Source organism: Pleurodeles waltl, chromosome 3_1, assembly GCF_031143425.1.
Source record: "Pleurodeles waltl isolate 20211129_DDA chromosome 3_1, aPleWal1.hap1.20221129, whole genome shotgun sequence".
Lineage (NCBI taxonomy): Eukaryota > Metazoa > Chordata > Amphibia > Caudata > Salamandridae > Pleurodeles > Pleurodeles waltl.
Genome location: NC_090440.1, coordinates 599,847,806 through 599,872,613, shown reverse-complemented (window position 1 = coordinate 599,872,613; position 24,808 = coordinate 599,847,806). Strand labels below are relative to the sequence as shown.

At 46.8% G+C, this 24,808-nt stretch overlaps 1 protein-coding gene across 6 annotated transcripts in view; it reads left to right on the top strand.

Annotated features, from left to right (window-relative positions):
• PPP6R3 (protein phosphatase 6 regulatory subunit 3) overlaps positions 1-24,808 on the top strand; it is a 1,278,047-nt gene that overhangs the window by 539,276 nt on the left and 713,963 nt on the right. For all 6 annotated transcript variants that reach the window (XM_069223039.1, XM_069223035.1, XM_069223038.1 and 3 more), the window contains one exon: positions 2,263-2,327. In XM_069223039.1, the coding sequence (XP_069079140.1) occupies positions 2,263-2,327 (65 nt within the window). The remainder of the gene's footprint in view (positions 1-2,262; positions 2,328-24,808) is intronic.

The window sequence follows — 24,808 nt, the reverse complement described above, 5'->3', positions numbered from 1 at the left end:
TGTGCTACAGACCACTGGGATCATGGAATTGTACCAACAATGCCAGGATGGCATAGAGGGGGCAATTCCATGATCATAGACATGTTACATGGCCATATTCGGAGTTACCATGGTGAAGCTACATATAGGTAGTGACCTATATGTAGTGCACGCGTGTAATGGTGTCCCCGCACTCACAAAGTTCAGTGAATTGGCTCTGAACAATGTGGGGGCACCTTGGCTAGTGCCAGGGTGCCCTCACACTAAGTAACTCTGCACCTAACCTTTACCAGGTAAAGGTTAGACATATAGGTGACTTATAAGTTACTTAAGTGCAGTGTAAAATGGCTGTGAAATAACGTGGACGTTATTTCACTCAGGCTGCAGTGGCAGGCCTGTGTAAGAATTGTCAGAGCTCCCTATGGGTGGCAAAAGAAATGCTGCAGCCCATAGGGATCTCCTGGAACCCCAATACCCTGGGTACCTCAGTACCATATACTAGGGAATTATAAGGGTGTTCCAGTAAGCCAATGTAAATTGGTAAAAATGGTCACTAGCCTGTCAGTGCCAATTTGGAAAGAAATGAGAGAGCATACCCACTGAGGTTCTGATTAGCAGAGCCTCAGTGAGACAGTTAGTCACTACACAGGTAACACATTCAGGCACACTTATGAGCACTGGGGCCCTGGGTTACCAGGGTCCCAGTGACACATACAACTAAAACAACATATATACAGTGAAAAATGGGGGTAACATGCCAGGCAAGATGGTACTTTCCTACAACTAGTGCTTGTAAGTGAACTTAATTCCTAGCCATTGGGAATGCCCCCCACCGGGTGGTAAGGTCAGGGGGAGAGAGGGCAAAGCATGTAGATGTGACCGGCAAAAGGGTGGCCATACAATCGACTAACCAATGGCGTATTCCCATAATCTGCCTTGTTTCAGGATATAATTGTGCCAAGTGGGACGAAATGGAAAAACTCCTCAAATACCTCCCAGAGGAAGAAAGGAAGAGGAGACATGTAATAGTATGAGGGCAAGCAAATATCTAACCAGACTATTTGCTGTGCCGTGGATGGCAGACACTGCTGCATGGAGGGGTTAGTTCAAACGGCCTTCTCTGTAGACACATCTGGCTCCATATCTCCTTCTGGAAATTCAGCAGAACCTGCCCTTTGATGGACAGCATCTTTGGTCCACTAGTGGGCTGAATGTTAAAATAACAAGATGGGGATACAGCTAAAGTGATAGGGGACCACAAAACATCTATTGGTGCATCGTAGGATCTACTCTGTGACTCTTTTCGCCACACTGTATTGTGGGGGCTCAAAGACCACCTCCCCTGAATCCTCCACATAGTCCCAGTGCATGGGACATCAGTCCTCTCCCAGGGCTTACTTTAAGAGGTTCCTACAGGGGGCAACAATTCTAGAGGAAGCGGTAAAGGTGGTTTCCCTGAAGGAGCTGCAACTGCCACCAAACCCTGACTTGCCCAGCATCCTCCTATCCCGTCACAACCTTGGACACCTATGGCTGTTGCAGCGTCTCTTACGATCTTTTCCTTCTTTCCCTTGGAAATCTCTCTGTACATTGCTTTGCTTCACATTCTATCGACACCTGCCATGTAGGAACATAATGTACATGGTCATCAGCTCCATTGTTAGATTATCAGCAAGAGGAGGAGTCACAGTACCTTGTGACTCGAAATACTTTTTACAAGAAAAGCAACTTGCACTCATCCAGGCCCATCAGTAGATGCCCATATTCACAGCATGTGAATTTACAACACTACATACCACGAACGGAAGCTTACAGGGTAAGTACCATTTTCCTTGTTGGACGTAAATGTTTGTGTCCTTATTGTTTTGAGCTTCTCCAAAGTTTTGGTAAGCTGTCCTTGGTGTAATGGATTTTGTTTGAAATAAGTCTTATATTTTTTTTTACGGTTAACTTTACAGCCAGAGTTACACTCAGTTTGAAATTCTGAACTTTTTGTTTTTTTCATTCAGTGCCCGTTCTTTATTTTTATAACGGCTCCAGCCTTTTCAGTCATTGTAAACATAGCCGATTGATAAAGTAACATTTTCTTAAAAGGCAGTTTTTTATTGTAATTGAATGCTGATGGTCCTAATCGGCTGTGGGTGTTATGACATTCATAAAAAATGCTGCAAAATGTTAGTTCGATTTGTATGGGGTTCCTAGTTTAGAAAGAAACATGCAAATGTTGTCATTCTTGCTGCTGCAGATATGAAAAACATAGTGCTAATGACGTTTCTCCCTTAGGTTTTTTTCAAATGCCATTTAGTGGAAAGAATACTTGATGCCTGGGATATGAATGAAAAGAGGCAGTAAGTATTAATCTGCTTGGTTAAATATTGACAAAAATAACCAATTCATTTTACATCAAACACTTTTACGACTTGATGGTGAAAATTAAATACTTTGTGAATTTGACAGTTTAAAATTCGTTTCCCTGCTTTCATTTAAATTGGTTAATTTTCTATTGGATGTATGTTATTCTGGTATGTTGCAAATCAAGTGGTGCGTCATCATAGTATGTTAAGCTCCTGATGAAGATGTGTGCCAATTTCTAAGTTGTCTCGGAATAGTAATTTTAATGTTAGTGAAATAAAGCAGAAACATGGTTAGATTATGCTAAAATACTTTCTAGTTTAGGTAGCATTCACTCAGTAATGGTTGAATATCGGTTTACCGTAACATTAATGTGCTGAAGCACTCTAAAGTGAAAGTGTCAGTTCACAGAAGGTGAAACATTTACTCATGTAATTATCGGTTCTCTTAGCTAACAGTGAAGAAGAGCGGAGTCCTGATTTAAAGACAAAGGTTGCAAATATTAGACTGTTTTCCTTCTTTATTTACAAAGCACATGAAACAAAACTACATTTTCACCAGTCCAGAATTGTCAATCAGGAAATATAAACATAAGTTATACATCCAACACTATAAATAGGCATAAGCTCAAACAACCTTCTCTTTTCTTGGTGTGCTAAAATTAGATTCCCTGGAGCAATCTAAACATAACAAATAGTAAAGCCTGAAGCAACAGCCTAAGTAACTCCTACTTCCTTCGACCCAGAATCCTCATTTCAAAAGTAGATGTTTTAGTTTTCATCCTTCTGTATCACTATGGCCAGGCTTGACTTCATTTCGTTGGTTGAACTGGAAACAATCATAAAAACTATTGAATAGGTCACATGCATTGGGAAACGGATCTTCAATCTGAATTCAAGCTGAATATCATACAACAAAATTTGACTCTCCCTCAATACCTAGGAACAATCTGCATTTTTTTTTTTTTACAGGACAGGTATAGGAAGTTGACTCTGTTTATACTATCTCATAGTAAGAGAGAGCGTGCACAGAGTCCAAGGGTTCCCCTTAGAGGTAAGTTAGTGGCAAAATTAGATAATTCTAATGCTCTCTTTTGTGGTAGTGTGGTTGAGCAGTAGGCTTATCAAAGCGTAGTATTAAGCATTTGTTGTACACACACAGGCAAAAAATGAGGAACACAAACTCAGACTTAATTCCAGGCCAATATTTTTTATATGGAAAAATATATTTTCCTAATTTATTTTTAGAACCACAAGTTTAAGATTTGAATAAAATACATAAAAGGCAAGGTACTCCACACAGGTAAATTAGGAACTTTGAATTAGAGCAATTACATATACAGTTTTTGTTAAAATGGCAATAAGCTATTTTAAAAGTGGACACAGTGCAAAAATCAACAGTTCCTGGGGGAGGTAAGTATTGGTTAGATTGTGAGGTAAGTAAGACACTTACAAGTCTCAGTTCCTGGGCATAGGCAGCCCACCGTTGGGGGTTCAAGGCAACCCCAAAGTTACCACACCAGCAGCTCAGGGCTGGTCAGGTGCAGAGGTCAGAGGTGCCCAAAACACACAGGCGCCTATGGAGAACAGGGGTGCCCCGGTTCCAGTCAGCCAGCAGGTAAGTACCCGTGTCCTCGGGGGGCAGTCCAGGGGGGTTTTGTAGAGCATTGGGGGGGGTGGTGTGGGGGGCACAAGTAGGTACACAAAACACACCCTCAACGGCACAAGGGCAGCCAGGTGCAGTGTGCAAAGCAGGCATTGGGTTTTGTATTGGTTTCAATGGAGGGACCCGGGGGTCACTGTAGCGGTGCAGGCAGGATACAGGGGGGCTTCTCGGGCCAGCTACCACCTGGGCTAGGCAGAGGGTCGCCTGGGGGTCACTCCTGCACTGAGGTTCGGTTCCTTTAGGTCCTGGGGGCTGCGGATGCAGTGCTTGGTCCAGGATTCTCGGTCCCTTGTTACAGGCAGTCGCGGTCAGGGTTAGCCTCTGGATTCTCTGCAGGTGTCGCTGCGGGGTCCAGGGGGGTCGTCTCCGGCTACTCACGGGGTCACAGTCGCCGGGGAGTCCTCCCTGTGGTGTTGGTTCTCTGGATCTTGAGCTGGGGGTGTCGGGTGCAGAGCGTGAAGTCTCACGCTTACTGCGGGAAGAGTGAAGTTCTTTAAAGTTGCAAGAAAGTTGTAAAGTTGTTGAAATTGAGCAGAGCCGCTGCTCACGGGAGTTTTTGTCCTTTAGTCGAGGGTAGTCCTCTGAGGCTTCAGAGCTCGCTGGTCCCTGTCGGATACGTCGCTTGTTGCAGGTTTTCGAGTCAGGCCGGTAGGGCTGGGGCCAAAGCAGTTGTTGTCTAACGTCTTCTCTGCAGGGCTTGTAGGTCAGCAGTCCTTTCTTCAGGTTGCAGGAATCTGATTTCCTGGGTTCTGGGGTGCCCCTAAATACTACATTTAGTGGTGTTTTTAGGTCTGGGAGAGCAGTAGCCAATGGCTACTGTCCTGGAGGGTGGCTACAGCCCATTTGTGCCTCCTCCCTGTGGGTAGGGGAGCACATCCCTAAACCTATTGGTGGAATCCTCCAAAACTAAGATGGAGGATTTATTTTTCTAAAGGCAGGGGTCATCTCAGCTCAGGTCACCTTAGGGGCTGTTCAGACTGGTGGGTGACTCCTCCTTGTTTTTCTAATGATCTCCTCCAGCCTTGCTGCCAAAAGTGGGGGCAGTGGCCGGAGGGGCAGGCATCTCCACTAGCTGGGATGACCTGTGGCGCTGTAACAAAAGGGATGAGCCTTTGAGGCTCACCGCCAGGTATTACAGTTCCTTCAGGGGGAGGAGAGAAGCACCTCCACCCAGTGCAGGCTTTGTTCCTGGCCACAGAGTGACAAAGGCACTCTCCCCATGTGGCCAGCAACTCGTCTGGTTGTGGCAGGCTGGCAGAAACTGGTCAGCCCCACACTAGAAGTTGGATTGGTATTCAGGGGGCATCCCTAAGATGCCCTCTGGGTGCATTTTACTATACATTCCACACTGCCATCAGTGTGCATTTATTTGGCTGAGAAGTTTGATACCAAACTTCCCAGTTTTCAGTGTAGCCATTATGGAACTGTGGAGTTCGTGTTTGACAGACTCCCAGACCATATACTCTTAGGGCTACCCTGCACTTATAATGTCTAAGGTTTTGCTTAGACACTGTAGGGGCATAGTGATCATGCACATATGCCCTCACCTGTGGTATAGTGCACCCTACCTTAGGGCTGTAAGGCCTGCTAGAGGGGTGGCTTACCTATGCCACAGGCAGTGTGAGGTTGGCATGGCACTCTTGAGGGGAGTACCATGTCGACTTAGGTATTTTCCCCCCACCAGCACACACAATCTGAGAGGCAGTGTGCATGTGCTGAGTGAGGGGTCCCCAGGGTGGCATAAGACATTCTGCAGCCCTTAGAGACCTTCCCTGGCATCAGGGCCCTTGGTACCAGTTACAAGGGACTTACCTGAGTGCCAGGGCTGTGCCAATTGTGGAAACAAAGGTACAGTTTAGGGAAATAACACTGGTGCTGGGGCCTGGTTAGCAGGGTCCCAGCACACTTTCACATCATAACTTAGCATCAGCAAAGGCAAAAAGTCAGGGGGTAACCATGCCAAGGAGGCATTTCCTTACAACAGGAGACTATTATACAAATGTAAAGCATGCTCTCCACATTCATTGCATTTTTTGACTACGACATTTTTGTCGAATAATTTTGACGAGGTCCTGGATGCGTCAAGGGATGTCCCGCAAGACCAGTTTTAAGCCCTGCGACTCCTGTCACCGAATGATGTCTGTGACCGATCTGCACCTTGTGTGTCTTTGGTGCCTGGAGCACGATTACGACCCGAAGTTGTGCTCAGAGTATCGGGCCATGAACCCGAAAGCTTTGAGGGAGCAGTCCCTAAAGCTAATGAAGGCCCGATACTCAATCCTGCATCGCTCACTGTCTCGTTCTTTAGGGAGGTCTCAAGACTGGTCACGGAGTCTCCACCACTCTTCGTCCTCAAAGTCATCAGGACATTCGGGCAATAAGAAAAATAAATCGAAGAAGGACAAATGTTCTACGGCTAACCCCCGTTGCTCGGATGATGCAGCGAGGTAAGAGCGTTGACGCTCTAGGCCTCTGTTCTCGGAGCCTCCTTCTGGGTCTGCCCTGTGTTTTCCTGACTTCCCGGGAGCTGGAGCCACCCCTGTCCAGCTAAGAGTTGTATGAGGCAATGCTCCTCATTTTTGGCCAGACCGACCCACCTTCGGCGCCCTCAGCTACAGGTGAGTCGGTGAGGGCCCCCTCGGGTTCGAAGTCAGCTTTGGCCACTGCTCGAGGCCTTCTTTAGATCCGCCCTGAGGCCGGTCGTGCCACAACAACCTTCCCTGGCGTCGGGTCAGACATTGACGCTCCCAATGTCGGTTGGGCCCACAATAGACATCGATCCTATTCTCATACACGACGACCCGGAGCCAGAACGACGTCATTTGACGTAGATTCTGTTTGGCGGCAAGTCCAGAGGTATGAGAAAAACAAGGAGTCACCCCCTTAGCCAGGACCACCTCTAAGGTGTCCAGAGCTGAAATTACCCCCTCCTTGAGAAATCCTCCATCTTGCTTTGGAGGATTAGGACCCATAGGGAGTGGGCACAAGGAGGGTGTAGTATTTAGGGGCGACCCTGAACCCAGCCCTTTAGATTCTGGACGACCTCAAGAAAGGACTGCTGAGCTGAAAAACCCGCAGAGAAGAGGAGACAGCAACAACTGACTAGGTCCCATCCCTACTGGCCCGTCTCGTGCTTTAAAAAGCTGCAAGAACAGAAGCAACGAGTTCTGCAGGATCAGCGACCCCTGAGAAGCCTCCAGAGGACTGCCTGCGTCACCGAGGACCAAGAAACTCCTGTAGACAGTGGACCTTCCCAAAAAAAATACAAACCATCTTTAAAGGGAATCTTACCTCACTCCAGAAGCATGAGTCCAACTACTCTGCTCCCGACGCCCATGTTCAGAGAAACCAACTAACCAGAGAGGATCCCCGGGCAACTCTGACGATGTGTCCACCGTGGGCTGACCTTTCTGCACCCCCACGACGACACCTGCACAGGGAATCCCGAGGGCCCCCCCTTACCGTGACAACCCAGGACAAAGATATCTGTCACATGGAAAAGCACTGCACCCGCAGTCCCCAGGCCAGAGAGAAACGGACCACTGGTGCAATAACGACCAGCAGGCAGCCCTCACCCATTGCACAGTCAGTGGCTTTCCTGAGAGGCTCCCCCTGTGCCCTGCCTGCAGCGCTTAAGTGACCCCCGGGTCCTTCCATAGAGTTCTATTGAGAACCAAATGCCCTGTTTGCACGCTGCATCCGGCCGCCCCTGTGCTGCTGAAGGTGTGGTTTTTGTGCCTACTTGGAGCCCCTCCAGTACTCCTTCAAACCCCCCTGGTCTGCCTTCTGACAATGCAGGTACTTACGTGCAAGCAGACCAGATCCAGAGTAGCCCGTCTCCATAGGGGCCCACTTTATTTTGGCTCCTGTTTGACCACTGCACCTAACCGGGCCCTGTGTTGCTGGGGCTGGGTGTTTGGGGGTTATCTTGAACCCCCAAAGGTGGGCTACCTAAGCCCCGGAGATTGAACCCGTAATTTTAATGACTTCAAACTGCACTTCACTTACCTCACCCATGAACTGTTGAAAATTGCAGTGTCCCCTTTTAAAAACGCTTTTTGCTATTTTAAAGAAAAAGGTCTACATTGTTGATTCCATTCAAAGTTCTAAGTATTACTGTGTAAACTACCTTTCATTTAATTTCCTTACCTTCTAAATTAATCTTGTGGTTCTAAAAATAAATTAACAAAAGATTATTAGTATTAATTTTCTATGTAAAAACCTGTTGGCCTGGAGTTAAGTCATTGAGTGTGTGTTTTAACTTATTGCTTGTGTGTGTACAAGAAATGCTTAACACTACCCTCTGATAAGCCACACTGCTCAACCACACTACCGCAAACAGAGCATTACTATTAACAATTATTGACTCTGTCAAGCATCTTGGGGAACCCCTGGACTCTGTGCACACCATATCTCCTTTTGATATAGTATATGCAGAGCCAGCTTCCTACACCTATTAACTATCACTAAGGGTTGCCAGGACTCTGCATAGGGTGCCACACGATAGGTGTAAACCATAAACTGAGCCAGCCTCCTACAATGCCTGCGATGGGAATGTCTTTAGTTTGGAGAATTTGGTATTTCTAGAATATTGACCAGAATTTCTCTCCAGTCTATCATTGAAGGGGTGATGTAGAAGGTTACTCAGGAAAATCCATGAAAATAATAAAAGGCCTCATTAGGCATTCTGCCCGTTCCATAAACGTTTCCACAGTGTTTTGTTTAGTTTTTGCTTTACAAGCACAGTTATGCTGCTGATCATAAACTAGTTTTGAGATTTAGTCAAGAGTATATGAGGAATTTAGAAAACATCTTCACCTTAGCTTTCATAGGGCGATTGTCATTATTGACCCTCTGCCCCCTCTTTTTTAGGAAAGTTGCAGTGTTTGACTAAAAGAATGAAAACCCCTTCCTAATGGATAAAGATTGCATGCCTCGGTGAGAATCCCTCCTGGATTTGCTGTCCTAAAACAGAAGACTTGCACACCAGTAGTCATGCTTTCAAGGTGGTACATGCCTTAATTTATAAAATGCTAGTGGTGTGGACACTTTGTCAAGACAGAACTGATTTCACAATTTATGGTCCCCTTTATAATGGTAGTGCTTTGCAATATTAGTAGGCAGAGGTGCTGGATTTACTGTTTCCTACAGTGGAGACAAAGGCTAAAATGTTGGCTGAATTTATACAGCCCAGTCCCTCTATTTCAGATACCTTATTACAATTTATCAAAGCCCCAAGTCCTTTATTTAATCCTTGCCCAAACCTTCTTCGACAGAGCCAGTGAATTGTCCAAATGGTAAATGGCACAGACCTGCTTTGTGTGATCCAGTAAGCCTGATGCTGCATCTTGCCTCGAGGACCCTTATTGGTCAGGCTTCTATGGGCAAAGCCAGTACAGTCTTTTGCCACTGGCACATAACATGAATCAAAGGAAACTGACATTTTGGCAAAGTGTTATTTTTATTTTTTTTATTTTTTAAAGACTAGAGCTCTGATAGTTGAATGTAGTTTCATGTTGGATCACAACACTCTATCCCTCTGGGGCATGGCGTGTTTGATTTTGCTCACTTTGTCTGAAGACTTCCTTTCCACAGGCAGCCAGTGCACAATGGATAGCAAGCAGTGAAATTAATTTTGAGATACAGCCTTTCCACCCCTGACGGTGTTGCCTAGTCTCTGGGCACCAGTCTTGACATTAGACATCAAATTTGGCTGCGTGCCACTGGGTTTTTCTGTGATGTCCGTGCCCTGTAAGGAGAGCTGGAACCTGTGCCTGATTTTGGACCTCAGAGTTTTGAACACATTACTCAAGTATTTCAAAATGATGACAGTTTGTATTTTTACCCTTCTGCTTGAAAGCTGTTCCTCTGGCCTTTACCAAGATATTGTCAGCAGTGGCAACCCATTTTTGCAGATTATGGTTTGACATGATCCCATAACTCACTCACTTGGTGTTGAAGTGAGTTAACTCTTGTAAGGCTTGGACCGTGCTCAATCAAGATTGTTGTTGAAGTATACTTTGAGATTTTCCGTCAACAAACACAAAGCTCATTTTGGTCTCAGAGACTACCCTTTATCAGAGCCATTCTGGATATAGTTGCCATAATGGTATTCTTTCTGCTGCAGAGAAGCCAGGACGTTTGGCCTATGATCGTGTTTAAGGTGAGAACTACTGTTAGCCCTAACACATTAAAGACTGCTTGTTCTTATGGCATTGTGCATCCTCCAGGTGTCCCACGCTCACTGATTAGTATGATGCAGGCACTTCTAAGGAATCTTCAGCTGTAGTTGGCACAGCAATGACGGGTTCCTGACAACACTAGATTCAGATTACTGGTGAGGCTGCCCGAGACCTTCAGTGATGGCTGTCGCATGCCAACCCGGTGTCGGTCAGGCTGATCTCCCCTCCTCCGAGGTAGTGGTGGTGACGTATGCATCCATTTTAAGTTGGAATGGTCAGCTGGATAAGGTAGAGATCAGAGTCTTCTGATCTCCCATGACACATCATATCAGTCTTTTGGAGTAGTAGTGCACCATCCATCTGGCCCCAAGGCTTTGCTATCTTCCATCGGTAGGCTGATCCAAGTGTTGACGGACAATGAGACTACCATGATGGACTGCAACAAGCGGGACATAGTATGGGCCTGTGCTTTCAGACTGGAGGCTGAGGTTATGACAGCAGCAATAACTTAACATGATAACCCTGACAGTCATCTGGTGGGTCCCTCATTGTGAGGTTGGAGAAGCTCCGCTGGCAGTACCTTGCAGATCAGGAGTGGCATCAGCATCCGGTGGTGGCACAGGGTATGTTGGGAACAGAATGGGCATGTCCTGTGTGCCCACCTTGAAGCGAAACTAGTATGTAGACTTTAACTTTGGCCCTGGCTCCATGCTTACCTAGCTTGTGCACTAAAGTATACAAAAAACTAATGTATGGAATGCTTGAATTAATCTCAGCTGCTGGTAATTTCTCAGGTTTTTTATTTTGCACACCATTACACCTCAGTTTGTGCAGACACCCTGGCTTGGTCCCTTACTGTATGTTGGCCTGCCAAACCCAGCAGGGCTTTCATCTTGTCTGTGACCAAGGCTGCGGTTCTCAGACAATGCCCAGAACAAAAAAGACAATGTACAACTCATTCCTCTGCCCCTCCAACATCTACAGTTGAAAAACCACCTTACTGTATCCTTGCTGTCACACAGCTCACCCTGTCGAATGCAGGATCTGATATTTCCTCCTGAGGTGGCAGAACATAATTTCAGACAAGTCAGTCCTTCAAACTGTCCATTGGGGCTACACCCTCCCATTTGTTTCTGCCTCACCACAACCTTCACCACCATCAGGCTGGCTGAGGGAGGACCACTTGTCATGTCTGCAGCAGGAAGTACAGGTTATTTTGGCTAAAGGTGCAATAGAGCGGGATCCTGGCTCAGAAGAAAAAACTTGGTGTTACATTTGCTACTTTCTTGTGCCAAAAAAGGATGAAGGGTTTTTTCCTATTTTAGATTTTAGCCCTCTCAATACCTTTCTGCAAAAGGTCAAATTGAAGATGCTCACACTAGCCCAGTACTTGTCTGTCATGGACCTTGGAAATGGGATGATGGCATTGGACCTGCAGGCTTCTTAATTCCTTGTACCCATCATGAAAGCCCACAAGATCTAACTCCTGTTCACAGGGGACCAGGAACATGTTCATTTCACAGTACTCCCTTTTAGCCTTACCAATACCCATTGGGCGTTCACAAAGTGACTGCATCGGTTGCAGTACACCTTCAGTGGTCAGGGATACCAATCTTCCCCGGGCTCCCCAGGCAGTCATCAACCACCTCCATACAGGGGCAAACCTCTCAGCATCATTCAGGGTTCAAGATCATTGTGTCAAAGTTACACCTGACTCCTTCATAAGATGCTCCCATTCATCACATCTCTTCTCCATACAGTAGTTTCTTGCATTTCTCCCATGGCAACAGAACATTCAGGCTCTGGTCCAGGTGTTTCAGCCTATGCTATTTCCTATGGCTCTGAGGTTTCTGGGGTTGTTGGGCTCTGCAGTGGGACCTCATATCCCAGTGGGCAAACCTGGGGAACCTGTTGAATTGTTTCCAGATTTTAGAGTAGACTGCACAAAATGTGGTGGTTGCTGGACCGTAATTTGTTCCAGGGCAACCCCCCTCTTCTTAGTCAACTAAGAGCCAATGGTTTCTGATGGATCACTTCTGGGTTAGGGAGGCCATGTGGGAGAGTTGAAGATCAGAGGTCTCTGGTCTCCAGCAAAAGCCCCACATAAATTGGTTGGATTTGAGGGCGGGTCCCTTGGCTTTGATGGGCTTCTGTAAGGAAATGCCTCCTTGTCATGGTTACCCCCTGACTTTTTGCCTTTGCTTCTCACCTCCCCCTGCAGGAACTGTAACACCTGGCGGTGAGCCTCAAAAGCTCACTCCCTTTGTTACAGCGCCACAGGGCATCTCAGCTAGTGGAGATGCCCGTCCCTCCGATCACAGCCCCGACTTTTGGTGGCAAGGCCAGAGGAGATAATGAGAAAAACAATGAGGAGTCACTGGCCAGTCAGGACAACCCCTAAGGTGCCCTGAGGTGAGGTGACTCTGACTTTTAGAAGGATTCCCCCAATAGGATTAGGGATGTGACCCCCTCCCCACCGGGAGGAGGCACAAAGATGGTGTAGCCACTGGCTACTATCCTCCAGACCTAAACACACCCCTAAATTGAGTATTTAGGGGCCCCCAGAACCTAGGAAGATAGATTCCTGCAACCTGCAGACAAAGAAGGACTGCTGACCTGAAGCCCTGCAGAGAAGACGGAGACACCAACTGCTTTGGCCCCAGCCCTACCGGCCTGTCTCCCCACTTCAAGAAAAACTGCAACAGCGACGCGTCCCCCAGGGTCCAGCGACCTCTGAAGCCTCAGAGGACTACCCTGCATCTAAAAGGACCAAGAAACTTCAGAGGACAGCGGCCCTGTTCCACAAAGACTGCAACTTTGCAACAAAGAAGCAACGTTTAAAGACTACCCGTTTCCCGCCGGAAGCGTGAAATATTCCACTCTGCACCCGACGCCCCCTGCTCGACCTGCAGAAAACTAACTCTACAGGGAGGACTCCCCGGCGACTGCGAGCCCGTGAGTAGCCAGAGTTGACCTCCCTGAGCCCCCACAGCGACGCCTGCAGAGGGAATCCAGAGGCTCCCCCGGACTGCGACCGCCTGCTTCAAAGAACCCGATGCCTGGGAAACGCGCTGCACACGCAGCCCCCAGGACCTGAAGGATCCTCTGAAGTCGCGGGTACTTACCTGCTGGCAGACTGGAACCGGGGCACCCCGATTTCCATTGAAGCCTATGTGTTTTGGGCACCACTTTGACCTCTGCACCTGACTGGCCCTGAGCTGCCGGTGTGGTAACTTTGGGGTTGCCTTGAACCCCCTACAGTGGGCTACCTTGGACCCAACTTTGAACCCTGTAAGTGCTTTACTTACCTGTGAACCTAAATACTTACCTCCCCCAGGAACTGTTGATTTGTGCACTGTGTCCATTTTTAAAATAGCTTATTGCCATTTTTGCCAAAACTGTACATGCTATTGTGATGATTCAAAGTTCCTAAGATACCTGAGTGAAATAACTTTAATTTAAGGTATTGTTTGTAAACCTTGAACCTGTGGTTCTTAAAATAAATTAAGAAAATATATTTTTCTATATAAAAACCTATTGGCCTGGAATTGTCTTTGAGTGTGTGTTCCTCATTTATTGCGTGTGTGTGTGTGTACAACAAATCCTTAACACTACCCTCTGATAAGCCTACTGCTCGACCACACTACCACAAAATAGAGCATTAGAATTATCTCTGCCACTATCTTACCTCTAATGGGAACCCTTGGACTCTGTGCATGCTATTTCTTACTTTGAAATAGCATATACAGAGCCAACTTCCTACATTGGTGGATCAGCAGTGGGGTACAAGACTTTGCATTTACTGGACTACTCAGCCAATACCTGATCACACAACTAAATTCCAAAAAATTTCATTAGAAACTGATTTTTGAAATTTTAGCTATTTTGCTACATTTTTAAAAGTCCTGCTAGGGCCTTGTGTTAGTCCCTGTTAGCATTTCTTTTAGAGTTTAAAAGTTTTGTAAAAGTTTTAATTAAGTTCTAGAGATAGTTTTAGATTCTTAAAGTATTCCACCTTTTAGAAAAAAAATGTCTGCTGCAGAAGAGATGGTGGTGGAACTCAACCTCGCCCCTTACCTGCATCTTAGGATGTCAGAGTTAAGGTCTCTCTGCAAAATCAAAAAGATAAAGACTGGTTCAAACCCTACCAAAGTACAGCTCCAGGAGCTTTTGGCAGAGTTTGCTAAAAAAAAAAAACTCTGATGATGGCCTCACAGAGGGGGATACTAATTATGTGGAGGAATTCCCACCTCCAGTCCTAGTTAGGGAGCCCAGGGTTTCTCCAACCCTGACTCCATAAGTGATAGCCAGAGATATTGCTTCTCTCACAGGAGATTCCAACAGCTCTGAAAGCATTGAGGGCAGCCTCAATGAAGATGACCTCCTGTTAGCCAGGATGGCCAAAATATTGGCTTTGGAGAGACAGCTCCTAGCCATAGAAAGGGAAAGACAAGAGATGGGCTTAACTCCCATCAGTGGTGGCAGCAACTTAAATAGGGTCAGAGATACTCCTGACATGCTAAAAATCCCCAAAAGGATTGTAGCTAAATATGAAGATGGTGATGACATCACCAAATGGTTCACAGCTTTTGAGAGGGTGTGTGCAACCAGAAAAGTAAACAGATCTCACTGGGGTGCCCTCCTTTGGGAAATGTTCACTGGAAAGTGTAGGGATAGACTCCTCTCAAACTCCGGAAAAGATGCAGAATCCTATGACCTCATGAAAGCTGCCCTGATTGAGGGCTTTGGATTCTCAACTGAGGAGTACAGGATTAGGTTCAGGGGGGCTCAAAAATCCTCGAGCCAGACCTGGGTTGATTTTGTTGACTTCTCAATCAAAACACTGGATGGTTGGATTAATGGCAGTGGTGTAAATGATTATGATGGACTGTACAATCTGTTTATTAAAGAACACCTATTAAGTAATTGTTTCAATGATAAACTGCATCAGCATCTGGTAGACCTAGGACCAATTTCTCCCCAAGAACTGGGAAAGAAGGCGGACCATTTGGTCAAGACTAGGGTGACCAAGACTTCCACAGGGGGTGACCAAAAGAAAGGGGTCACAAAGACTCCCCAGGGGAAGAGTGTTGAGACATCCAAGGGTAAAAGTAAACAGTCTTCTACAGGGCCCCAAAAACCCGCTCAGGAGGGAGGGTCCAAAGCCTCTTCACAATCCAATTTTGGGTACAAAGGTAAAAACTTTGATCCCAAAAAGGCCTGGTGTCGTAGCTGTAATCAGCAGGGACACCAAACTGGAGACAAGGCCTGTCCCAAGAAAGGTTCCACTTCAAACTCTACTCCAGTTAGCACTGGAATAGCCAGTCTCCAGGTGGGATCAACAGTGTGCCCAGAGCAAATCAGGGTTCACACTGAAGCTACATTAGTTTCTGAGGGTGGGGTGGACTTAGCCACAGTGGCTGCCTGGCCCCCTAATATGCAAAAATACAGGCAGCAACTCTTAATTATTGGGACTAGTGTAGAAGGCCTGAGGGATACAGGTGCCAGTGTCACCATGGTGACAGAGAAACTGGTTTCCCCAGGACAATACCTGACTGGACAAACTTATCCAGTCACCAACGCTGACAATCAGACTAAAGTACATCCTATGGCTATGGTAACTTTAGAATGGGGAGGGGTCACAGGCCTGAAACAGGTGGTAGTCTCCTCAAATATCCCTGTAGACTGTTTGCTTGGAAATTACCTGGAGTCCTCAGCATGGGCTGAAGTAAAACTCAAAACTCATGCCGCCATCCCTGAACTGGTGTGTGTCAAGACAAGGGCACAGTACAGATCTCAGGGTGAAAAAGAGGTGTTGGAGCCTGGAATAATGGCCCAACCCTCCAAGAGAAAAGGAAAGAAGACTGGGGAACCAGCTTCAACACAACAAAAGAAAAAGAACCTCTCTTCCCAGGAAGAAGTTCTGCCCTCTGAGGGAACTGAGCCCATGGAGTTGGAACCTGATCAGGTGTTGAACTCTTAGGTCCAGGGGGACCCACAAGGGAACAGTTGTGTAAGGGGCAAGAAACCTGTCCCTCTCTTGAAGGCCTTAGGCAGCAAGCAAGCTGCTGAAGAGACCAAAGGAAAAATCACTGGTACACATAAGGTCTATTGGCAAGAGATCCCAAACCTGGTGCCACTAGGAGAGTGGTAGTGCCTCAGGAGTTTAGGAAGTTCATTCTGACCTTAGCCCATGATATTCCACTTGCTGGGCATCTGGGACAAACCAAGACTTGGGAGAGGTTAGTCAACCATTTCTATTGGCCCAACATGTCCCAGAAAGTAAAGGAGTTTTGTGTCTCCTGTGCCACCTGTCAAGCCAGTGGTAAAACAGGTGGCCATCCAAAGGCCCCCCTCATTCCACTTCCAGTGGTGGGGGTCCCCTTTGAAAGAGTAGGTGTGGACATAGTGGGTCCACTTGAACCTCCCACAGCCTCAGGGAACCAGTACATACTAGTAGTAGTGGATCATGCTACTAGATACCCTGAAGCAATTCCCCTTAGGTCCACTACTGCCCCTGCAGTAGCTAAAGCACTCATCAGTATCTTTAACAGAGTGGGATTTCCTAAGGAGGTGGTGTCTGACAGGGGTACCAACTTCATGTCAGCATACCTGAAGCACATGTGGAATGAGTGTGGGGTGACTTACAAATTCACCACACCATACCACCCACAAACCAATGGTCTTGTGGAAAGATTCAATAAGACATTGAAGGGCATGATCATGGTGCTCCCTGAAAAACTCAAAAGGAGATGGGATGTCCTGTTGCCATGTCTGCTTTTCGCCTACAGAGAGGTGCCTCAGAAGGGAGTAGGGTTTCCCCCCTTTGAACTTCTGTTTGGCCATCCTGTAAGGAGACCACTAGCTCTTGTAAAGGAAGGCTGGGAGAGACCTCTTCATGAGCCTTAACAAGATATAGTGGACTATGTACTAGGTCTACGTTCCAGGATGGCAGAGTACATGGAAAAGGCAAGCAAAAACCTTGAGGCCAGCCAACAACTCCAGAAGATGTAGTATCACCAAAAGGCTGCTATGGTTGTGTTTCAGCCAGGGCAAAAAGTCTGGGTTCTGGAACCTGTGGCTCCCAGGGCACTTCAGGACAGATGGAGTGGCCCTTACCCAGTGCTAGAGAGAGAGTCAGGTCACGTACCTGGTAGACCTAGGCACTAGCAGGACCCCCAAAAGGGTGATCCATGTGAACCGCCTCAAAATCTTTGATGGCAGGGCAGATGTGAATCTGTTGATGTTTACAGATGAGGACCAGGAAGCGGAGAGTGAACCTCTCCCTGATCTCCTCTCCACTGACCCTAAAGATGGCTCAGTAGATGGAGTGATCCATTCAGACACCCTCTCTGGCCAACAGCAAGCTGACTTTAGGAAGGTCTTACAACTGTTTGCTGAGCTTGTTTCCCTAACCCCTGGTCAGGCACACCTGTGTACCCATGATGTGGACACAGGAGACAGCATGCCTGTCAAAAACAAAATTTTCAGACAGTCTGACCAAGTTAAGGAAAGCATCAAAGTGGAAGTCCACAAGATGCTGGGATTGGGAGTCATTGAGCACTCGGAAAGCCCCTGGGCTAGCCCAGTGGTCTTAGTCCCCAAACCTCACACCAAGGATGGTAAGAGAGAGATGAGGTTTTGTGTGGACTACAGAGGACTTAATTCTGTCACCAAGACAGATGCCCATCCCATTCCAAGGGCAGATGAATTAATTGACAAACTAGGTGCTGCCAGATACTTAAGTACCTTTGACTTGACAGCAGGGTACTGACAAATCAAAATGGCACCAGGAGCAAATGAAAAGGCCACATTCTCCACCCCTGATGGGCATTATCGGTTTACTGTAATGCCCTTTGGCTTAAAGAATGCCCCTGCCACCTTCCAAAGGTTGGTGAATCAAGTCCTTGCTGGCTTGGAGTCCTTTAGTGCAGCTTATCTTGATGATATTGCTGTCTTTAGCTCCAGCTGGCAGGATCACCTGGTCCACCTGAAAAAGGTTTTGAAGGCCCTGCAAGCAGCAGGCCTCTCTATCAAGGCATCCAAATGTCAGATAGGGCAGGGAACTGTGGTTTACTTGGGACACCTTGTAGGTGGAGGCCAAGTTCAGCCACTCCAACCCAAGATCCAGACTATTCTGGACTGGGTAGCTCCAAAAACCCCAGACTCAAGTCAGGGCATTCCTTGGATTGACTGGCTACTACAGGAGGTTTGTGAAGGGATATGGATCAATAGTGACACCCCTCACAGAATTTACCTCCAATAAAATGCCTATGAAGGTAAACTGGACTATAGAATGCCAACAGGCCTTTGACACCCTGAAACAAGCTATGTGCACAACACCAGTTCTAAAAGCTCCAGATTACTCCAAGCAGTTCATTGTGCAGACTGATGCCTCTGAACATGGGATAGGGGCAGTTTTGTCCCAACCAAATGATGGCCTTGACCAGCCTGTTGCTTTCATTAGCAGGAGGTTACTCCCCAGGAAGCAGCGTTGGAGTGCCATTAAGAGGGAGGCCTTTGCTGTTGTTTGGTCCCTGAAGAAGCTGAGACCATACCTCTTTGGTACTCACTTTGTAGTTCAAACTGATTACAGGCCTCTCAGATGGCTAATGCAAATGAAAGGTGAAAATCCAAAACTGTCAGTTGTCCATCTCCCTACACGGAATGGACTTTATAGTGGAACACAGACCTGGGACTGCCCATGCCAATGCAGATGGCCTTTCCAGGTTCTTCCACTTAGAAAATAAGGACTCTCTTGGGAAAGGTTAGTCTCATCCTCTTTCGTTTGGGGGGGTGGGGGTGTTGTGTTAGGAAATGCCTCCTTGGCATGGTTACCCCCTGACTTTTTGCCTTTGCTGATGCCAAGTTATGATTTGAAAGTATGCTGAGGCCTGCTAACCAGGCCCCAGCACCAGTGTTCTTTCCCTAACCTGTACCTTTGTCTCCACAATTGGCACAGCCCTGGCACTCAGGTAAGTCCCTAGTAACTGGTACCAAGGGCCCTGATGCCAGGGAAGGTCTCTAAGGGCTGCAGCATGTCTTATGCCACCCCTCACTCAGCACATGCACACTGCCTCTCAGCTTGTGTGTGCTGGTGGGGGGAAAATACCTAAGTCGACATGGTACTCCCCTCAAGAGTGCCATGCCAACCTCACACTGCCTGTGGCATAGGTAAGTCACCCCTCTAGCAGGCCTTACATCCCTAAGGCAGGGTGCACTATACCACAGGTGAGGGCATATGTGCATGATCACTATGCCCCTACAGTGTCTAAGCAAAACCTTAGACATTGTAAGTGCAGGGTAGCCCTAAGAGTATATGGTCTGGGAGTCTGTCAAACACGAACTCCACAGCACCATAATGGCTACATTGAAAACTGTGAAGTTTGGTATCAAACTTCTCAGCACAATAAATGCACACTGATGCCAGTGTACATTTTATCGTGAAATACACCAAGAGGGCATCTTAGAGATGCCCCCTGAAAATAGACCCGACTTTCAGTGTGGGCTGACTAGTTTGAACAGCCTGCCACACACCAGACATGTTGCTGGCCACATGGGGAGAGTGCCTTTGTCACTCTGTGGCCAGGAACAAAGCCTGTACTGGGTGGAGGTGCTTCTCACCTCCCCCTGCAGGAAATGTAACACCTGGCAGTGAGCCTCAAAGGCTCACCCCCTTTGTTACAGCGCCACAGGGCATCCCAGCTAGTGGAGATGCCCGCCCCTCCAGCCACAGCCCCCACTTTTGGCGGCAAGGCCGTTGGGGATAATGAGAAAAACAAGGAGTCGTCACTGGCAAGTCAGGACAACGCCTAAGGTGTCCTGAGCTGAGGTGACTCTGACTTTTAGAAATCCTCCATCTTGCAGATGGAGGATTCCCCTAATAGGATTAGGGATGTGACCCCCTCCCCACCGGGAGGAGGCACAAAGAGGGTGTAGCCACCCTCAGGGCTAGTAGCCATTGGCTACTATCCTCCCAGACCTAAACACACCCCTAAATTGAGTATTTAGGGTGCCCCCAGAACCTAGGAAGATAGGTTCCTGCAACCTGAAGACGAAGGACTGCTGACCCGAAGCCCTGCAGAGAAGACGGAGACACCAACTGCTTTGGCCCCAGCTCCTACCGGCATGTCTCCCCACTTCAAGAAAAACTGCAACAGCGACGCGTCCCCCAGGGTCCAGCGACCTCTGAAGCCTCAGAGGACTACCCTGCATCTAAAAGGACCAAGAAACTCCTGAGGACAGCGGCCCTGTTCCACAAAGACTGCAACTTTGCAACAAAGAAGCAACTTTTAAAGACCACACGTTTCCCGCCGGAAGCGTGAGACTTTCCACTCTGTACCCAACGCCCCTGGCTCGACCTGCGGATAACTAACTCTACAGGGAGGACTCCCCGGCGACTGCGAGCCCGTGAGGAGCCAGAGTTGACCCCCCTGGACCACCACAGCAACACCTGCAGAGAGAATCCAGAGGCTCCCCCTGACCGTGACTGCCTGCTTCAAAGAACCCGACGCCTGGGAAACACGCTGCACCCGCAGCCCCCAGGACCTGAAGGATCCGAACTCCAGTGCAGGAGCGACCCCCAGACGGCCCTCTTCCTAGCCCAGGTGGTGGCTACCCCGAGGAGCCCGCCCCTTGCCTGCGTGCATCGCTGAAGAGACCCCCGGGTCTCCCATTGAATCCTATTGCAAACCCGACACCTGTTTGCACTCTGCACCCGGCCGCCCCTGTGCTGCTGAGAGTGTACTTTCTGTGACTGCTGGTGTCCCCCCCCACCCCCCCCCCCCTCCCCTCGGTGCCCTACAAAACCCCCCTGATCTCCCCTCAGAAGTCGCAGGTGCTTACCTGCTGGCAGACAGGAACCGGGGCACCCTTATTTGCATTGAAGCCTATGTGTTTTGGGCACCACTTTGACCTCTGCACCTGACCGGCCCTGAGCTACTGGTGTGGTAACTTTGGGTTTCCCTTGAACCCCAACTGTGGGCTACCTTGGACCCAACTTTGAATCCTGTAAGTGTTGTACTTACCTGTGAAACTAACAAATACTTACCTCCCCCAGGAACTCTTGATTTGTGCACTGTCCATTTTTAAAATAGCATATTGCCATTTTTGCCAAAACTGCACATGCTATTGTGGTGATTCGAAGTTCCTAAGATACCTGAGTGAAATACCTTTCATTTAAAGTGTTTGTAAATTTTTAACCTGTGGTTCTTAAAATAAATTAAGAAAATATATTTTTCTATACAAAAACCTATTGGCCTGGAGTAAGTCTTTGAGTGTGTGTATCTCATTTATTGCCTGTGTGTGTACAACAAATGCTTAACACTACCCTCTTATAAGCCTACTGCTCGACAACACTACCACAAAATAGAGCATTAGAATTATCTCTTTTGCCACTATCTTACCTCTAAGGGGAACCCTTGGACTCTGTGCACACTATTTCTTATTTTGAAATAGCATATACAGAGCCAACTTCTTACAGCTTCCCTCCCTCCATCAGAGGAAGTCTGGTGCAGTTGATCACGGGTTACACCACTGCCATGTGGTACTGCAACAAGCAGGGTGGGGTATGGGATTCTGTGTCAGGAGGCTCTACGCCTCTGGAAGTGGCTGGACCTCCAAGGAATTTCCCGATATACAGGATTTTTAAAGGCTAGTGTTGGTGAACTCTGAGGTGGACACTTAGCTGATGACAAATAGCAGTTGCTCCTGCAGGTGGTTTAGGATGTCTTTCAGAAATGATGAGAAACTTGGCTTGATCTTTTTACCATGCTCAAGAACACAGTGTGGGCACTTTTGCACACTGGAGTTTCCAAAGTATCTCTTGGAGAATCTTATTTCAGCTACAGTGGGTCTCCTGAATGCCCTCCTGCCACTGCCTCTACTGCCAGGAGTTCTGAAGCGAATCTTGAATGACTTGTCCTATGTCATTCTAGTGGCACTGAATTGGGTCAGAAGTGTGTACCACCCAGAACTCCTGAGCATTTGTCCTTTGAGTAAGCTGCAGCTTCTGTCTCAGCTGCAGGGCAGGTAATACACCTGAGCATCTAACTAAATCCTGCTGCACAGTTGACCATTGAGTCTTATGGTGTTGAAGACTGGCTTTCTTATCACCGTGACATGGGTTATGCATGTGAGCAAGTTGCAGGCTCTGTCAACCCACCTTATTAAACATTCTTTATATATAAGTTGAAGTTGAGTACCCGAGATTCCTTTCTAACTAAAATGGCCTCTCAGTTTCATTTTTGGCAGGCTATAATCTTTTCAGCATTCTTTGCTTTACCTCCTTTCTCCAGTGGGGAAGTGAGACTCCATCCTTTAGAGAGTGCTGAGCTTTTATAATGATTGCAACAAAGAATAGTAGATAGGCGATCAGCTTTGTGGAGCTTTTCGGAGAAGGGCAGGACGGTGCAGAAACACTCAGTGGATTGTCCTTTCCATAAAGGTCAGTTACACATCCGTGAAAAAGCAGCACTGAGAAGGTTCAAAGCTTGTTCCAACACGGCCAAAGCTGAGACCACAGTGTTGGCATGCAGAGTTCCTTTTCTGGACATTTGTCAGTCTGTTACATGAGCATTGGTAGACATGTTCATGAATCACTACTGCCTCTACAGTCGGGTTCAATCAGAGACATTTTGCTCGCTCATTCCTACACAACTTTTTGATCTAAGCCAGTAAACAGACCCACCATTTTGAAAACTACTCCTTTGGTATCTACTCACAAGTAGAAGGAATCTGAAGGAATCTGCAGTTAGAAGTGTCCATCAGAACAAGTTACTTAACCTTTGGTAGCAATCTTTATGGTAGCTATGTTGTACGGTTCCTACACAAATTTTTAGGATTGAGTAGTAGGATAACAACTTCAGAATATGGGGACTGAGTCCTTCCATGCCCTCAGACAGTCAAACCAATTCCTGGCTAGATCAGTGCCTCTCCTAAACCCTTAACCTTGCCAGGGTGGAAGGTCATTATGACAACATAAAACCTCACACTGACTGCCATGAAAGTCCTGGAAACAGATCTTACCTTTTTAGTTGTATTACTCATGCATACCCAGGCAAACACACAAGAGAAACCAAAAGTTTCCAATGCATTTATTGAAACAATCTTAGTTTTGCTTACAGAGACTGAGCTGTGATAATTAGGCAGATGAAACTAAGTAAAGCTACCAGCGTTATGAACATGGTGAAGAAAATAAATGATCCAACCATGGTAAGTGATTTCTTGAGGTTCTTACATAAGCCTATATTGAGAGCATAGTGGGTGTGCCCTCTTCCCGATGTAAGAGTTTAACTTTAGTTCCAAATACATGGAAAACTGTCAGGAATCAGTCTTTAAATTGAATGGCAGTCCTCTCAGGAGCCTGGAAAGTCAAACTGCAAGCGGCACACAGCATTTGTCCCAGGATGGTGTGGGTCAGTGCATCGTTTATATAAAAAAAAATCAACACTGTTAGAGGCATAACTCTGATGCAGTGATATGTCTGTTAAAAACTTTCTCCGAACGGGCAACACAAGCATTAGAGTATCTTGTATATGTTCCTAGCTTTGGACAGAACATACTGATTATAAGCCCAAAAGGCTGACTAAAACAAGTGAGACATTCCTAGAATAAACCATGCAAGTCTAAGTATGTGAAATGTCACTTCTAAAAGAAGTCTGGTAAACTTAAAATATGAAATAAAGCTAAAATGAAGAACCAATGAGGGTCCAAGAGGGCCTCAACTACACCCTCCCCTTGGCCGTGAAAAGGCAGATTATATTAAAAAACAAAAAAAACTCATGATGAAAGAAAATGTTCACTCCCACAAGCAAACAAGTCATTAAAAATGCCAATTAAAAGCAAAAAAAGATGATTTTAAGGAAAGAGGGGCTAAATTAGAAAGTTAGTGAAGGCTTCCAAGATGTCATCCATATTGTCGATGTTAACTGAATCCAGATTAGATCCTGCTTCCGCAAACAGAACCACAATTATCTCTATGAACAAGTGAAAGGAACATACTTGGTTGATACCATCAACCACCAAAGAGATTGCAGTATCGTGAACAGTGCGCACAGTAGGAGAGACAGTATTACAGATAGAATGGCCCATATGAAGCATCCTGAAGCAATGGCATTCTCGTGGAACACTGAAAATTAACCCTCAATGGAAATATCAGCAGATCCATGTCTAGATTGTACTAATTGCGTTGCAAGACCGATATCCAGTGCACACTTGAAAGGGCAATAGAACCATACTGACCAAAAAACTAAGGACCAATTTATATTTAGTTCCTCCAGTAAAAGTTTGCCCAAGTGTTGTATTGTGTGTTCATGGCACAGCTGGACGTGCAGTAGTTTCATCACCATTTGGCCTCAAGGTGGGACATCCATTGAGGAGCAGCAAAAATAGAAACAGAATACCACGAAATAGAAATAACCAAAGTGTTATCCGCTCAAATTCACTCGAAAATAGAGTGTGTATAAAACATAGCATCACTCTGAAAAGTCTGATACATGCTGACAAAGCATGACCCAACTGCCTTGAAAAAGTGTACAACACCTGCAGTGTTAGAAGTGTTAAAGATGCGGGTCAAAAGTTGTTTAACAGTGATTGCATTTCAGAGGCTAACCTTGCAACCTGCTATTTGA